This window comes from Orcinus orca, chromosome 17 (genome assembly GCF_937001465.1).
Source record: "Orcinus orca chromosome 17, mOrcOrc1.1, whole genome shotgun sequence".
In the NCBI taxonomy this organism is placed as follows: domain Eukaryota; kingdom Metazoa; phylum Chordata; class Mammalia; order Artiodactyla; family Delphinidae; genus Orcinus; species Orcinus orca.
Window position 1 is genome coordinate 14542443 of NC_064575.1, and position 12647 is coordinate 14555089.

General features: G+C 39.7%; 1 protein-coding gene across 1 annotated transcript in view; it reads right to left on the reverse strand.

Moving 5' to 3' along the window:
* SLCO5A1 (solute carrier organic anion transporter family member 5A1) overlaps positions 1–12647 on the reverse strand; it is a 126259-nt gene that overhangs the window by 10800 nt on the left and 102812 nt on the right. Inside the window, exons 6-7 of the mRNA XM_049700460.1 lie at positions 3787–3946; positions 1200–1441 (exon numbers count right to left, since the gene is read on the reverse strand). Coding sequence (XP_049556417.1) covers positions 1200–1441; positions 3787–3946 — 402 coding nt within the window. The remainder of the gene's footprint in view (positions 1–1199; positions 1442–3786; positions 3947–12647) is intronic.

The window sequence follows — 12647 nt, forward strand, 5'->3', positions numbered from 1 at the left end:
AGTATATAATGTAAAATTCCCAAGGACCAGCATGTTTGTCCTCTTTTCCGCTAATTTCTTTATTTTCTCATAGCAATTTCCCCAGTGTGGAACACATTTTTGTTACTCCGTAAGTATCTGCTGATGGAGGAATTGACTGAGTCAACCATTGGGACCAATGGGACTTTCGTGGGCTGTTATCTATCAAGGAATGCACCGGCTGAACATCGTCTAACTCAGCGTCCCATAGAAGGGAAGTCAGAACATGCAGAAAAAGCATGGGAGCAGCCCAACTGCCCTGCTAAGAATGACGTCTCAGCAGATGCATCCCACCAGGTGCCCAGCATTGTGGGGTACTGAGGAACCAGGGAGGACATAAAAGGGAGAATAGAGACTGACACCCCTCACTCCCTCATCACCCTGCATCCCAGCCCCCCTAAGGCTGCCGTGGGCGTGCTTTTGTTTCTTCACCACGCTGCCCCCTTCCTTCCTTGGTCCACTGCAGTCTTTACTGTGAATACCAAAACTCTGATCCGAATGTGCTGGTGTCAGCATTTTAAATAGGGCTTCCATTCAGGTAACTTTCACATTCTCTCTTAGAAGCCAAACAACACGAACAGGATATGTAACACAGCAAAGAAAGCACAGCATGAACAACTTAATAAATACGTTTCCGGGTCTGCCCTTTCCTTGATTCAATGTCAAAATTTTATGACAGTGAAATTTATTAAAGCAGCATTTGGAACTGCAAGACCAGCAGCAATGGCACGGATCCTGGAGTATTAACCATCTACAAGGTTAGAGATAATATTCTTCGCTATGTGCACAATGTAGCAACTTCCCCAAATGACTTGCCGCCTCCTCTAGGGCCAGGTTTCTTGTAGCTACAACGGTCACGGCTTTCAGTTCCTGAACTTGAACCTTTCAGGGTAGAGACTTCAGGGACCAAAGGCACCCAAAATAAGTTTCCCTGACCTATAGGGAGAGAACGCATCTGAATAAAGAAAGTTCGGAAGTATGAAATGTTACCATCTTCCTTTCCTTTCCTGACATGGGAAAACTCCCTTCTCTTAAGTTCACCAGGGAAATGTCTGAGCACTTTCCTGCACAATCTCACGTTGCTTTCCTCTCTGTGTTACCACATCAGCCCCCAGTCTGGAGCAGGAATCCTGGCAACTCTGAGTGTATAACCCACCCTAGACGTTGAATGCTGTCCTCACCTGAGAGTTACTATGATGGCTGATGGCTGGGCACATGCTGTGATGAAGGTCACTATGAACAGAAAAACTAAGAACGGGATGAGGGTGTTACAGCTCCGTTTACACTTCCCCGACACAGCATAGCCGTTCTCATTGAGATACGTTTTGACAATAACCACGCGGACCTGGCTGCGCTGCCCCACTGTGGGAGGCGTGATCACTTGGCGGCTTTGGACACAGGTGCACTCTGTGTAATTCCGTATCTAAGTGATAACAGAGATCAGTTGGACGCTAAGCGAAATTCAGCATAGGAACAGTCAGACAAAGTTAAAATGCTCCAAAATCACTCTAGCATTTAAAAAGATGCAGAATATTTCATTGAAAGTATCTTCTGGGAGTTCCCTGGTGGCCTCGTGGTTAGGATTCCAGGCTTTCACTGCCATGGCCCGGGTTCAATCCCTGGTTGGGGAGCTGAGATCCCACAAGCCTCACAGAGCGGCCAAAAAGAAAAAGAAAGAAAAGAAAATATCTTCCTCGTTTTAACAGTCAGGATCCAAAGAGTGCATCTAACAACATCAAGATCTGCTGGTCAAGATGGTTTAAACCTAAACTTTGAGAAGAAGCTTTCAGCATTCAGTTCTATACCATTCACATCCCATATGCTCATTCGGGGTCACAGCCATGTGCTGTTTCCATGGCTGTTTAATTCTTGGGCTCTCCAATTAAAGAAGTCCTTCAAAAACAGGAACTAAGCCTTATTTTTATCTGTGCTCACCAGAGTGCCTAGCATAACCCTGAACACAGTGTAGGACCTAAAGTAAACATCTGTTAAATAAATACAGAGAATTCATAACGCAACCGTGATGACTTCAGCGTCTGTAATAGTGAACATATCATTGGCTGTTTCATTTGAAACCAGCTAATGCAAGGGACTAAAAACGTGTTTCAAACAAAACAGCCAATTAACCTTTCCTGCCTATTATGCTGCTTTTACTGAATGGACATCAGATGAAGTCACTGTCATTGTGACCTGTTGACCCCCTAGAGAAGCAGGAGGAACAAATGGGCCACTGTTTGACTGCCTGTGCCCAAGGACTGTGGGCCTCTTTGTAAGAATGATGGCTGACCCGGGGATATGATCCCCAAGGAGCCCATGTTTTCCCCACTCCCCTGAAGAGAGTTTTGAAGCCTCAGGTTATTGTTTCTCTTGGCAAATGACCAGATGTCTGGACCAGAGTAAGGTCCAGAAAGCCTGATGTTATCTCCTTCCACCCCCTTCTTTTTGCACTGCCAGGAAAGATAGTCCAGAAATGGAACTAGATTCCATAAAATAGGACATGTGGTCATCTGTGTGCATGACCTCCTTAGGCATACTTACGTCCACATTTATTGCCAAGGGTGAGGTTGGTCAAAGTTGCTATCGAGTTTTAATTATGCAATGCTCTTGGTTTTCTTTATGAATTGAGTTTTTCGTGTGTTGTTTGGTTAACCCTACAATGTGTAGCAAGACATCTTTGCATATTTCTGATTTATCCTTTCCAATAACTAGACTAGAAGACAAGTTGTATACATGGCTGCTTAAATAGGAATAATCCGTGCCTCTGTTGTTAGAAAAGTATGTATCAATTTTTCAAATTGTGATAAGACAGAGACACTTCACGCTTATGTGCGACTTATACGCGTGTGTTGTCAATTTTCAGCATGATATCAAGTGAGTGTAATAAAGTTATTTTTAAAGTTAAAACAAAATAAGCACGCTGTACCAGAGGACTCACTCACTCCCAGGGAAGAACTTAGCCACTGAGAATAGATCTCATTGTCCCTTTCAATTCAGTCACACCCTGGAGCTCACCAATTACATAACGGGGGGCCAGCAAAAGGAATCTCAATTTATCACTAGAGTTTAAAACTCAGAAATCAAATATGACATCCCCAAAACAGGCAGTCAACAGTATAATCCCATATCGCCTGCACAGAACAAGCAAATGCACTTTAACCTTTTAATGAAAGCAGCCTCCTACAATCTGTTCTTATGTAAAGAATGAAACAAGGCTCAATAAAGAACTGAGTAGAATATGAAAACCTTCTCCCACAGTATTACAGACTATTTATAATTCACGGGGAAGGGAATTCTCAAAATAGCCTATTCTTGAACTGACAGAAATATCTTTACTCTGAAAGTTTAAAAAAAAAGTCTGAACTGATAGTCTATGAAAAATGACCATTGCCCAGCTACAGGCTCTGATCAGGGGAGGTGCTCTCCTATTCTCTTCTATCAGCACCAAATGTGGTCGTCTTGACCTTCAAGTCCATCACAAGGGCCCTGTCAGGGTAACAAAGGAGAAAGCTAGCACTCAACCTTATAAAATTTCACTGGGTTGGCACAGAATGTAAGCAGGGCAGTGCTGATGCGGAATCAGATCACTATACACAAATGCTCCGATCATCCCTGGAAAAAAAAATGATATAGTATTGCATAATTTTCTTTCCTCTGGGTGTTTGACAGAAGGTATTTTGTAGATTATTTGACGTTTCTTGAAAAGGGAGACTGAAGCCTTGTGTTTGCATATGAAATCTAACAGTACAGGAACTTGTGAAATGTACTCACCCCAGTGCTCATGTTACCACTATTAACACAGCCAGCCAGACAAGGGTTAAAGTATGTAATTCCATCCGATCCACAGACTGGCTCATACTCGTGTATTTTACAACCACAATTCACATTGCAGCTTCCTGTCAGATTCCTATGAGGCATGGTCAGAGAAGGTCTAAGAGAAAAAAACAGATCGTGAGCAAAATTTGCTAAAATAAAACTCACAGGACAGTTCTTCATGTTCAGTCTTGTGTCCGTTTTAGAGAAGATATTCCCATGAAATCAAAGCCATGGTACCTTGACGTAGCACCCTAGATAATTATTTTTATGACTTTAAAACAAAACATGAAGAAAAATGTTTCAATTTTCTGGTCCTACAGATTCAGTACAACGTTCGTATCAAATTATTTATCATACCTCGATTCTATCCTCCATCTTGGTGATACGGATCTGAGCTCAGAAGTTCTAACCTTCATATAACTAAACTACTCACTTACTATAGACACTTGGCTCTATGTCTTAACAAATTGGACCCTCGATTTCTTTAACTGTAAAATGGAAGAAATACTCTTCTGTGTCAAACTAATAATATCATGATGAGGACATTAACATGGAATCCATCAATCAGAGTTATCAACATAAGGTCCTTTGACCAAAACCTTTAATTATTCTGGAATCAATTATCAAAGAAAGACATGGGACTCTAGAAAATCAAAAGGAGGTGATTTTTCAAAGACCGTCAGGAATCACATCACTGGTTTGATTCAGATGACCAGAGAAGAACCATTAAACTCTCCTTCCCTCAAGAATGCCCAGATGTGAATTTACAGGCAAACGTGATGGGTTCCGTTTTTTCATGAGATCATGGTGGCTGATTCAAAGAAGTGATACAATATTTTAAACTCTAATAAAATCAGTTCAGGCAAGAAATATAAAAGGGGGAAAAGGGACTTCCCTGGCAGTCCAGTGGTTAGGACTCTGCACTTCTAATGCAGGGGTTGCGGGTTTGATCCCTGGTTGGGGAACTAAGATCCCACATGCCTCGTGGCCAAAAGACCAAAACATAAAACAGAAGCAGTATTGTACCAAATTCAATAGAGACTTTAAAAATGGTCCACATCCAAAAAATCTAAAAAAGGGGGGGAGGGCAGGCAAGTAAGGATATAGGGCCTGAGAGAGAGATGTAAGGAAATGGCTATGGAAAGACAGAGGCAGGCAGGTACCCGGAGGGAATCATGGAAGGATGAAAGGGGCTCTGAATGCTCACATCCAATGACCTCCTTCCTTTGCTTTCATGACCATCATTTTTAGGTGTCACTGATGACATACCCTTCCTAAAGCCTCATGAACTGGCAATAGCAGATCCTTCATTCACCTGTCCAACTACCATCCTCCCTCCATTCAGCAGATATTTTGGAATGTCTGTTATGTTCCAGGACTTACCTTTAATGACTATGTTGAGTAACCACTCACCCAGTAGCCTAGTCCATCCCAACTATATGTATTAAATCCATAAACATAAAGTGTTGTTTGTTCAAAGGCTTTTCTCCTGTGTCCTCTGTCACACGTTGATAACTGAGTCATCGAATTTTAATGGAAGGAACAAGTTCACAGCAATATTTAAACCTTACCAAGAAAGACTTCCAAAGAGGCAAAAGGAAAATAAACTCTATTCTTAATTCATATCCCTCCACAGAAGAAACTGTCACAAGACTCTCATAATTATTATATTCACCAACTCTTAGAATCATACCATTTGATAGTTAGAGAAAGCCTGCGCACAGCAACGAAGACCCAATGCAGCCAAGTAAATAAATAAATTGAATATACCTTTAAAATGTGATTCGGGACCGGTAGTTCTCACAGGGGCAGCAATTTTGGCAATGTCAGGAGACATTTTTGTTTGTCACAACTAAAGGGATGCTACTGGCATCTAGTGGGTAGAGGCCAGGGCTGCTTCTAAAAGTCCAACAATACACGGAACAGCCCCTCCCCAGGATAAGGAATTAACTGACCCAAATCTCGATATACTGAGTCTGAGAAACCCTGTTCTAGACCTATTTCCACATTCCAAGGATGATGAAATGGACGTCTAAGGAAGCCAAATGATTCATTATGAGGCTGACTGGTGCTATTTTTACAAAACATTTATTTATTAATTAATTTTTTTTTTTTTGGCTGCGTTGGGTCTTAGTTGCAGCCTGTGGGCTCTTTAGTTGTGGCGCGCGGGCTTAGTGGCCCCGCGGCAAGTGGGATCTTTGTTCCCCAACCAAGGATCGAACCCGCAAACCCTGCATTGGAAGGCAGATTCTCAACCACTGGACCACCAGGGAAGTCCCGATTAGTGCTATTTTAATTGATATCACATGAAGAGTATTCTGTGTGAATTACTATTATCTTCAATAGTTCTGCAAAAACCAAACTGCAAGCCATGACCAAATAAAAGGGACTTATATGCCTGCATGCTTAGTCACTAAAACTGACACGCTTCAAATCCATACAATAGGGTTTTTACTATGCATATTTAAAAGTTACACGGAATTTCCTATTAACAGCATGCTTCATATTCATTTATGACGGCCACATACTTCAAATACCTCTCCTTTATGGGTATGTCCACTCAAGAGAAAGGAATCGAAAGAGAATGTCAACAGATGCTCAGAACACACATCAATGACAGGAAGGCAAAAGTTTTCCTGAGTTCTGGAAACAAAGGTACAGTCCCAGGTCACCCTTGGGTATGCTCGCTTTTCTCATGAGATCATGGTGTCTGATACAAAGAAATGATACCATATGGAAAGCTCTAAGAAAATCAAAACAAGCAACAAATATAAATAGCAGTGAAAAGAAAGAGGCATTTATGGAAAATGTCATTCGGGAAAAAGGCCATAGTTGCACAAAAAAGGGAAAGATGCTGACACAGTTAATCCTTTACATTGCGCTGATTTAAAAAAAATTATTTTTAAGAATAATAACGTCTTGTTTGACTATCACTCACGCTCCAGAAGACAGACTGGATTAGAATAATAGTGCGAGTGTTTAAATCTGAGTCACTCCAAGCAACCTCTCGTTAGCCTGAGCTAAGACCATCATGGGAGTACAAAATTTACAAGGACTGTAGTACACCACACTCATCCTTCTGCAAAGGGACAGTACATCACCCTTCTAATAAATGAAAACATTACTGACAAGTTAGCCTTGCAAACAAGAGGCTCATGTTAACTCAATGTCCATGTAGGTGTTCTTTCCGTGACAGGAACAATGACTCACTAACAAATGCCTTGTAACTACATGGTCCAAGCTGTAAACCTAGGTCACACATGACATGTTACTATAAATACCATGGAATTATAGAATCAGAGAGACGGGAGGAGTCTCTGAGGTTAACTAGTACAGCTTACTGATTTTCAAGCCTAGGAAACTATGAAAGGTGTAATGACATGCCCCACAATCATTGAGGCTTTAAGGAAACCAGCCATGGGGAGACCAAAATGAACAGAAAAGGGAAGAAGAGCGAGCTTGCTGCCTAATCTTCATTAAATCAATTGCTTAAGGATCAATGTTTATTTAAAGTAACATACAACAGGGCTTCCCTGGTGGCGCAGTGGTTGGGAGTCCGCCTGCTGATGCGGGGGACGCGGGTTCGTGCCCCGGTCCGCGAGGATCCCACATGCCGCGGAGCGGCTGGGCCCGTGAGCCATGGCCGCTGAGCCTGCGCGTCCGGAGCCTGTGCTCCGCAATGGGAGAGACCACAACAGTGAGAGGCCTGCATACCGGAAAAAAATAAAAAATAAAAAAATAAAGTAACATACAACAATAAAACAGATTGAGGTTTAACATAAGTAAAAATCTCTACCATGGAGCTATTACAGCTGGGTATGTAAGGATACAGTTGCTCTCAAATCACACACATATTCTCGCACACACACACACACACACACAATTGTGTCACATCACCCCACCCCAAAACCTAAAGAACGCTTGGACTTCCCCAACTGACACACTTCTACTGGTTTCCACAAATCAAAGAGGAGCCCCTTAACCTTCTTTCTGCTTTCTGTTAATTTTCTCCTTACTAAGAGATATGACAAATAGGGGTCCATACGTCTTATATTCAAGCCACATGGATTAAAAGACTATGACCCACGCAACAAAAACCTTTCAGGCAAAATATACTAATCAACTAAAAAAAACGGTATCTTTCTCATAATTTCTTAAATTTTTATCAATCTATCTCAGTCTTTAAGGAGACTTCAATTAGAATGGTTCTTTTTAATTCCGCTTAAATCCTTGGCTTTATATTAAAGCCCTTCCTTGGCCAGATATAGCTGTGCAACTGCAGGTTTATAAATAATACTACTATCATCATCATCATCATCATCATTATCATTTAGGACTAACATTTACATAGCCCTAATTTTACTCCAGGACTTGTGCACTGAGATCTCTATAGAAGTTACCTCATGTATTCCTCATGAGAATTAAAATTATTATGACTGTGTCTCCAACTTTCAGATAATGAAACTGAATATCTGAGAGGTTAAGATAGGTACTGTTAAAGTTCACAGAACTAGTAAGAATCAGGGATTTAAACCCAGTTATCTCTGTCTCCATAGTGTGTCCCCTAAAACGCCTACGGCAGCGCACCCGCTTTGTGTAATTGGCCATGGTTTCCCTTGAGTCTTCTGTGTGCTCTCCCTCCTCCTTTTTCTTCCTCTAATGCAGCTTTCCTGGCACTCACCTCTCACTGTGCTGAGCATTAGAGTCAGAGAGAGCGGGTTCAGGGAATTCCCTGGTGGTCCAGTGGTTAGGACTCTGTGCTTTCACGGCTGAGGGCCCAGGTTCAATCCCTGGTCGGGGAACTAAGATTCTGCAAGCCGCTCAGCGCGACCACAAATAAATAAATAAATAAATAAATAAAAAGAGTGGGTTCAATTCCATGTCTACAATTCACCAGTGCCATGAACAAATCTAGAGAGACTTCACTTGTGTTGTAAAACAGAGACCAGAATATCTATATCGCAGTGTTGATGGGAGGATTAGATAAGTAAATGGATACCCAGCCCCCAGCGAGTTCCTAGCACATAAAAGGCACGAAGATACTGATGTGTTTTCTTTATCTACACAGGGCAGAAGCAGGAAGGAATAAAAGTAACACAGTCACAATCACAAAGAGCACAAAAGGCCTTCATGATGATTTTCTTTTCAAAAAGGAAGATGTCATTTTCTTATTTACTCATATAGAGAACAGTCAGAAAACTAGATGAGGGTCCAGTTGCAGGCCTACCATTTAGAAGCTGTATGACCTTAACAGCCTAATAGTTAATGGCTGTCAACGCCCCTCCTGCCTACAGGAGCGGAGATAAGCATGATCAACACAGGGGAGTATGTAATAACTCATGGGATAGCTTAGGGTTCCCCAGGACTATACTCATGAAAGTTACGGTTACTGCATCCAATCATTCTTTTTACTGTTAAAGCTTCCTTTAGCTTTGTAGTCAACAGATTCAAACCAGATATAACTTGAAATTTACATATAATAACCTACAACTAATACAAACCGTCTCTTTAAATCCAGAATCATTTTTAATAAAATGATGTGTCCCTTGAACAACGTCTTGAAATGTCTTTATTTTTAAAGTAATACATATTCATTGTAGAAAATTTGGAAAATACAAAAGGACTAAAAAGTCAAATTAAACTCACACAGTAATGCTACAATCCAGGAATATCCACCATTATGGTTTTAGTATATTTACTTCCCTTTGCTCTTTTTTCAATATGCATATAAATTAATGTTAATAACATATTGTTATCAAGATTTCACAGAGTGTTCTAAATTCTATTTTTCCTGCTAACATTATATGATGAACATTTTCTATTGACTATGTTAATATGAATGGCAAATTTGGCCCCGAGTTTAATAATATAGGTTCAAGGCTTACTGTGTTTAAACACATATTATATAGTTTTACAGAGTTCCTGTAATTTGTTTAGATCTCAAACAAGAAAGAAAATTTGGAAAGAAAATTTGCTTATATTTTATACCCCCTCGATACTCCTAAAAAGGAAGTAAAGCAAATTTTGTTTGTATCTCCCAAATAGAGCCAAAAATAGATCAAATCATATACTTACAGCTAGAAATGAACTGTAAGCCTATTAATAAAAGTAGCCAAGATAATCCAGAAACACACATAACTAAGATCCTTTAAGTAAACTATTTTTTCTCTACTTTTCAGGAATTGCCTTTAAAATTAGTAATACCTATAATAAATAAAAGATCTTGAATGTCACCAAAGAAATTAAATAGGAAAAAAAAAAACGTTCAGAAGGTTAAGTTGTCTGTGAAACACAGAAGACAGGAATGATTTAATTAGAGAAATTAGGAATGATCTGGCTAGAAATGCTAGTCACTCAAGGGCTGGTACTAGAATACTATCTAAATACTGGCAGGATGGCAAGTTCAGGAGTGGTGACAAAGATGATGAAATGTACCTTTGTGAGTTGCAGCAAAGGTCTGAATTAACAGACAATATTTATGTCTTAGTGCCTTGGGACTATAAAACTATATTGAGAGAAGTAACTTGAGAAGAATACCCCAACCCCTGAGATTTTGGACGGGTGGACTGGTAGATCACAGTCATTGCTGAAAATGCTCTCAGAAAACTGAGCAAATGCATCTTCGTCATGTCATAGCTCAGGAAATCATCCCTGGAAAAGTTCTGACCCAATAACTCAAGTCTCCAAATCAGAAGATGATATAATAGATTTTAGTTTAAGTTCAAAGAGATGACACTTGATGAATGAAAGATAATAAAGCTAGAATTATTAAATGATTTATCAAGACAGTACTGTTGAAAACTTCTGTACATGGACATCAGATTTAACCCCATTTGAAAAAATTATTTGAAGGTAAAGAGCAAACAACTCACATTATACAATGTGTTTATATAAAGTATTGCTTAAGCTACAGTTTTCACTGGCTCCTTTGTCGACAAAATGATTAGGAAACACCTGCGTGAAATACAGTTCGGCAGACACAGAGGGGAAGCAAAACACATTTCTTAATTAAAACTGCAGGGAAATTGTGGGTGCTAGGAGAATCAAATCTGAATTTTTTTCCTTTAATTTTGTCATATTGCGGTTAGAACACTTAACACGAGATCTACTCTCTTAACAAAATTTCAAGTGTACAGTACAGTATTGTTGACTACAGGCACAAAGTTGTACAGCAGATGTCTAGCGCTTAGTCACCTTTTTTGTTGTTATTGTTCTATTTTGTTTTAGAAAAATAAAGATTTATTTTGAAGGGAAGTGAATAAATCTTTAATGTAATCTATACTGAGTGACCAAACCAAGTTACTATTACTGTTTCAATTGCCAGCACTTACCCTAAGGATCAAAGTTGGGCACAATCGTCAATGTTTGCCTACCTCACAAAGACACCTCCCTCTAAATTCAGAAGCCAAAGGAAACTGGAGATCTGACATATTGTGGGGTGGGGAGGGCTGTCCAAGGCCATTTCGTGAAATGGACACGCCTCCTTTGGGCATCATCAACATTAAAGCTTGTTCATCTTACTTTATTAAAACGTTGTTTCCATTGATTAGTCACTCCATGTTTCCCCCTTCCCCCAGACCCTGGCAACCACCATTCTGCTCTTTGATTCTATGAATTTAACTATTTTAGATACTTCATATAAGAGGAATCATACAGTATTTGTCTTTCTGTGACTATTTTCTTTCACTTAGCATAATGTCTTCAACGTTCCTCCATCTCGTCGCATATTACATAATTTCTTTTTTAAGGCTGAATCTTATTCCATTGTATGTATATATGACATTTTCTTTATCCATTCAGCCGCTGATGGACCTTTAGGCTGTCTCCACATCTTGACCATCAAATCTGAATTTTCTAAGGGAACCACTAATAACACATCAGGTTCATTCTACAAAAAAACTGTGACTCCATTTTGGCTCAATAGGAAAAGGTCACCTTTCTAAAACATCCCAACCCCATCCCAGGCACTTAGGGGTCTCTTGAGCCCTCGATGCTAATTCAGAGACAGGTTAGTCATTAACTCCTTTAATGTCAGAAAATTCACCATGCTGGGGAACCTGGAGCTTCTCACACACACTTTCATAAATGGAATTGGCTTATATATTGTGCTTTCTTCTTTGTGTTTCTTTTCTTCTTTCAGGACAGTTTAATAATTAAAAACATTACTTTCAAAATCAGAGAAACCTGGGTTCCAGTCCTAGCTCTATCATTTTCTAGCTGTGTGACTTTAAGCAAGTTATTTGATCCCTCTGAATTTCTTTCTCCTCATATTTAAAATGAGAAAAATAACATTAAATAGTTATTTAACAATTGCTTATTACTGTGGGTTTTATTCCATTTTATCCTCTCTGTAATTGTAAGAGATAGAGACTATTATTAGCCCATCTTAATGATGAGGAAATTGAGGCACAGAGAGGTTAAGGAATTTGCCAAGTACCTTATTCAATCTTCACAGCAATTCAACATGATCAATACTATCAGTATCCTTACCCTAAAGATGTAGAAACCAAGCACAGAAAGATTAACTAATCTGCCCATACTCACACAGCTAGAAACTGGCAAGGCCAAACATTAGTGCACTATTGAAAGAAATGGATGCATTCTCTATAGCTTTCTGAGTAAGGAGGTGGTGTGTGCACTTAGATGTGTGCTTATATAAAATACAAAATGTATAACAGCACCTCAGTGTAGTACTCAGAAAGGATACAAACTCTAAAATAGATAATCTGGGTTTCATTCAGTTCCACTCGTTATTAACTGATGACTTGGGGCAAATCATTTACTCTCTAACCTCAGTTTCTTTAACTGAAATATGT